Source organism: Anarhichas minor, unplaced genomic scaffold (assembly GCF_050575085.1).
Source record: "Anarhichas minor isolate MPS153535 unplaced genomic scaffold, ASM5057508v1 ptg000005l, whole genome shotgun sequence".
Taxonomy (NCBI): domain Eukaryota; kingdom Metazoa; phylum Chordata; class Actinopteri; order Perciformes; family Anarhichadidae; genus Anarhichas; species Anarhichas minor.
The window spans coordinates 4,582,501-4,587,014 of record NW_027466451.1 but is presented as its reverse complement, the minus strand read 5'-3'; the positions used below and the strand labels follow the sequence as shown (position 1 = coordinate 4,587,014).

At 39.7% G+C, this 4,514-nt stretch overlaps 1 protein-coding gene across 1 annotated transcript in view; it reads left to right on the top strand.

Moving 5' to 3' along the window:
• Positions 1 to 226: 226 nt before the first annotated feature.
• Positions 227 to 4,514, top strand: part of LOC142971971 (paired box protein Pax-6-like) — a 38,368-nt gene continuing 34,080 nt past the window's right edge. The window contains exon 1 of the mRNA XM_076112726.1: positions 227 to 239. Within this exon, the coding sequence (XP_075968841.1) occupies positions 227 to 239 (13 nt within the window). The remainder of the gene's footprint in view (positions 240 to 4,514) is intronic.

The following is a 4,514-nucleotide window of genomic DNA, read 5'->3' as shown; positions in this document are numbered from 1 at the left end:
CTATCTCTCTCTCTCTCCCCATCCTCTTTTTCTTGGGCAGTCTCTCGGCCCTCCCACTCGCTCGCCCTCCCTCCCGCCCTCTCGCTCTCCTCCCTCCTCAGAGGAGGAGCAGCTCGGTCTCTCTCTGCACTTGTCTCCTCAGTCAAGGAGAAACTAATTGGAGGAAAGAATAGAAGAAAGGAGCTGTTCGAAAACTAAACGAACCAAAACTTTACTTCTCTACAGCATGCCACAGAAAGGTAAGCTTGCTCTCTCTTTTCTCTCTATCCCCCTCTCTCTCTCTCCCCCTCTATCCCTCTCATCCTTCTCTCTCTCTCTCTCTCTCTCTCCCTCCATCAGTCTGAGGATGGACATTAAAAAGTTTATTTAGCAGAATGAATTTGGAACCTGGCTGAGAGAGAAAGCAAAGACATTAATGTTTGCTGTCTGATGTTTAGAAAGAACAAACGGAAGAAGAAAAAAAAAGAAAGAACAGTTTAGAAATTAAAATATTATAACAACTGGTGATTTCTGCAACTTTAAGAGCAGCCGATCAACAGGAGAAGAGGAGCAAAGAAGGAAGAGATAAGTGTTTTAGAGAAGAAAGACAGCTTTCACTCCCTCGGCCTCTTTGGTGGATGAACCATCCAAGTACACAAAGAGGGAGAAAGTTTAGAATGAATCATGTCTAACAGCTGCATTATTGATTTATTAACCCCAAATCTGGATTTTCAAGTCAAAGTGTAAAATCAACAGATGCTTGTGTTGCAAGAGTTGATATTGAATCACATGTTCCACCTTTAATTAAAAGAAACCGTTCATTCATGACAAACTCAGCATGCGTTGTATCTTTCCCTAACCTAAAGATATCGAGGCTCGTCCTGCTCCAGGCCGGACTGCAGCGCTCGGGTCGGGGTTTATCCCCCCACCTCGCGCTGACTCACACGGACACGTAACATAAACAAAACCAAACGACAAACTCACTGCCGCTTTGACGCTCGCGCTGAGGGCTCGTGGTGCTGCCGCCCGCTCCTCCATCAGCGCGCGATGTGGATTAATCATAACTCAGATTGTCTAGTATGACAGCGTGAGTCGAACTCCATGTTTGAAGGAGCAGGAAGCGAAGTGTAGTCTGGAGAGCAGACTGTAGCGCGTGCGTGTACATGTGAGCTGTTTGAAGTCGTTTCTTTTCCCTCCTAAATACTAAATACTTCAATACGCGTGTATTTATCCCGTGTCATGGTTCTGTGAGTGCAGAAATTAATTTTGAGCAATTTGTCAATAAACTGTTGGGTTGCAGCACGTTTGTAGATTTTATTGAACTCCATCGATCTCATATTTTACGATATGTATTTATTAACCATTTCTGTCGTCCTGACTTTATCTCACGCATCTCCGCCCTCATTTATTGTACTAGACAACATATGCACATGACTTGACATTTAAGAGAAAACACTAATTGCATTACAGTGTTGTAGCTACTATGGTGTTAATGTTAAATTGTACTGATAGTATTATGGCACTATATTGTAATAACCTGCCCAGAGACTACAGACGAAACTCTGGCACATTTACATTGAGGTGGAAACTGAAATGTTGATAAATGTGAACTGTCCCTGGTGATGAATAAATGAAATGAACATTTTCCATTTCGTCATGAAATCAGTCGATACTCGTCAAAGTGGGCGCTCTTCTTAAACTCTTCTGGGGCGTTAAGAAATGTATAAAGACACCGTCATCTTTCATTTAGAGCTTGTAAAGAGCTTCATATCTTATTTTATTTTGACCTAATGAAAGGGCCGTATGTAAGAATATGTATTTCTTTAATAAAGTATGTAAACGCTGCATCCTCAGTTTAAACATCTGTTGTACTTCATGGAGAATGTTTACATCACAGCTCTCAGAAAGAAAATACAGAAAACATGAAGATATCTGTGTTGAAATCACATTCAAAAATCCTTCATCATAGTCAAAGTGGTTATGAATATGAATATCAGTGTAATATGCCTACAATACATGCTGTTTTGGAGTGGGGGGGGGCTTAAAATTCCAAATACATGACGATAAAGTGCGTCTTAATTGTTCTAATTAAATCAGGGGTTAATTAACGTCTAAATTAAATCGAATTCAATTAACTGCATGATTAATCAGGTCGGAAGTGAATTCATCCAACATGTGAATCTGGAACGTGTGTGTGTGTGTGTGTGTGTGTGTGTGTGTGTGTGTGTGTGTGTGTGTGTGTGTGTGTGTGACGGGAGCGCGCTGCCTCCATATCTTCCGATGGAGACGCGACACATTTTATTATATTATAATATATAATACGACGGTAGTGAGCGGAGCGGCCTCACCAACGAACATTTTAATAAATCATCACACATAAATAACAATTAGTTGTTTTTATTTTTAAATTTCAAATTGTAGGCTGTTTGAGGGCTTAAAGCCGTGAGAAGCTGAATACAGAATTTATTCAACCATGGGCACTAAAATACTAATACTAACTAATGATATTAAATACGTAGTTAAAGGAGAATTTGTAATATGTTGCCTGCTACTTTGTATCACGTGACCGTGCTTTAAAACAACTTAAAAAACATTGCATGTTCTTCCAACACAAACTCTCTCAATAGAAACTGATCTTCCAAAATTGACCAATTTCTTGTCTGATTTCTGAAGTAAATTTGATCGAAGATTCACTTTAATCTCACTGAGGCTCGAATTCAGCTCATTTCATTTTTTAAATGGAACAATTGTTTTGTTTCCTCATTCCAGATGAAGTTGATCGAGTCTAAGTTGTCAGGAGCTTCCTTTGGTGCATCTCTTATTGACGCAAACAAAAAAAGCGCCATGTAAACACGCGTTTCAACGACACAAAACACAATAAATACAAGAGATTAAAAGAACAATTATATTCACTTCAATACGACTTTATTTGTCCCGTTAACAGTATTTGTATAACTTATTATTTGGTTGGTAAGGTCTACTTAGGTGTCAAACTCGCTTCTTCTTTAGAAAGGCGAGGATAACATAGAATAATGTGTTTTGTGAAGTTTTATTAAGTATTGAAAAAGCTGGTGATATTGTCGTGTTTTCCAAATTCCCGTTACATATTCTAGAGTTGACTCTGTGTTCTTCTATAAATATGTAGGCCTTTACTATTAATGTGGCCTATACTTAGGCCTATTACCATGTCCTGTTATAGGTGTGTAGGCATACAATTATTACAATGTTGGTATTATGATTATAATAATCATAATATTATCATTTATTATTATATTATCATTGTTATTCCTTTCTGTTATTATGAGCATGTGTTAACTTCCGTGCTTTTAAAGTTGGGTAAATCAGCAGCAGTGTTGGCCGCAGCTCGTCGCGTCTCTCTCGGCCCTTCTCTGCTCATATCGGCCGCTGAATGCGACTGAATGAAACTTTTATATTGTCATCAGCGTGTTCAACAGAACCCCTTTATGTCAGCTGTAGGCTACTGGTCAAATTGGGCTCCCCGCCGCGGTTTTGTGTCGCAGGTTTTTTTAACGAGCTGCAACTAACGAGGGAGCGACACCAAAAACCCCGTCGCCACACAAAGCCCGGCGGGTATTTACCGAGGAGAGCCGCGGCTCTTTGTCTCCTTTCACAGGGAGAAAGGCGCCGAGTTACAGCGGGGACAAGGTGCCTATGGCCGGCCTGTGTGTGTGTGTGTGTGTGTGTGTGTGTGTGTGTGTGTGTGTGTGTGTGTGTGTGTGTGTGTGTGTGTGTGTGTGTGTGGTGCGTGGAGCCGCTTCACGTTCATTATGCAGGTTGTTAATAACACAAGAGCTTCAGAGAAGTAGCTGCTTTGAAGCTTTTATTGGAGAGCTTCTTTTTTGAAGGCAACCTAAAAGGCTTTGGGACGCAGCAGAGTGAACGTCACGTGCTCTCTGCGGCTTTAATGACAACAACTATTCTAAACTGCTCATGTGGTCTGACCATCCTTTCACAAGAATGCACCGGTATTTTACAGTTACATATTTATGGACATGCATGTTTTTATTAACAAATATGAATAAATATGATTTATTGTATATGTCCATTTAGTCTGTGTAATAGAGAGAGACAGGAACTGAACCGGGTTCAGTGCTAACACCACTAGGTTACAAACGGTTATTATCAGTCATTCTGAAATGATTTAAAACAAATTATTATTATTGGATGCTATTATTCAATTTCAATATCAGATGGTAGACTGTGATGTCCTTTTTATATACTGTATGTGGAAAATATGTGCTTATACAAATTGTAGAATTGTTACAACAAATACAGTCAAAATTTGTAAAATAAACATGCAATAGTGCAATTGCCCTTTACCTTGACACGTTGATTTATTAGTTATTACTTAATTCCATTAGTATTTATATTTCAAAATTGTCACAAAGCCTGGATTAATGTCCAGGCGCAGTGATGATCCCACTGATGAAAAGGTGAAGGGTGGATCTATCAGAGACAAGAGAAACATGTGATGGACTGGTGGATGACACAGGATGAAACTCCTTAGCAGTCTC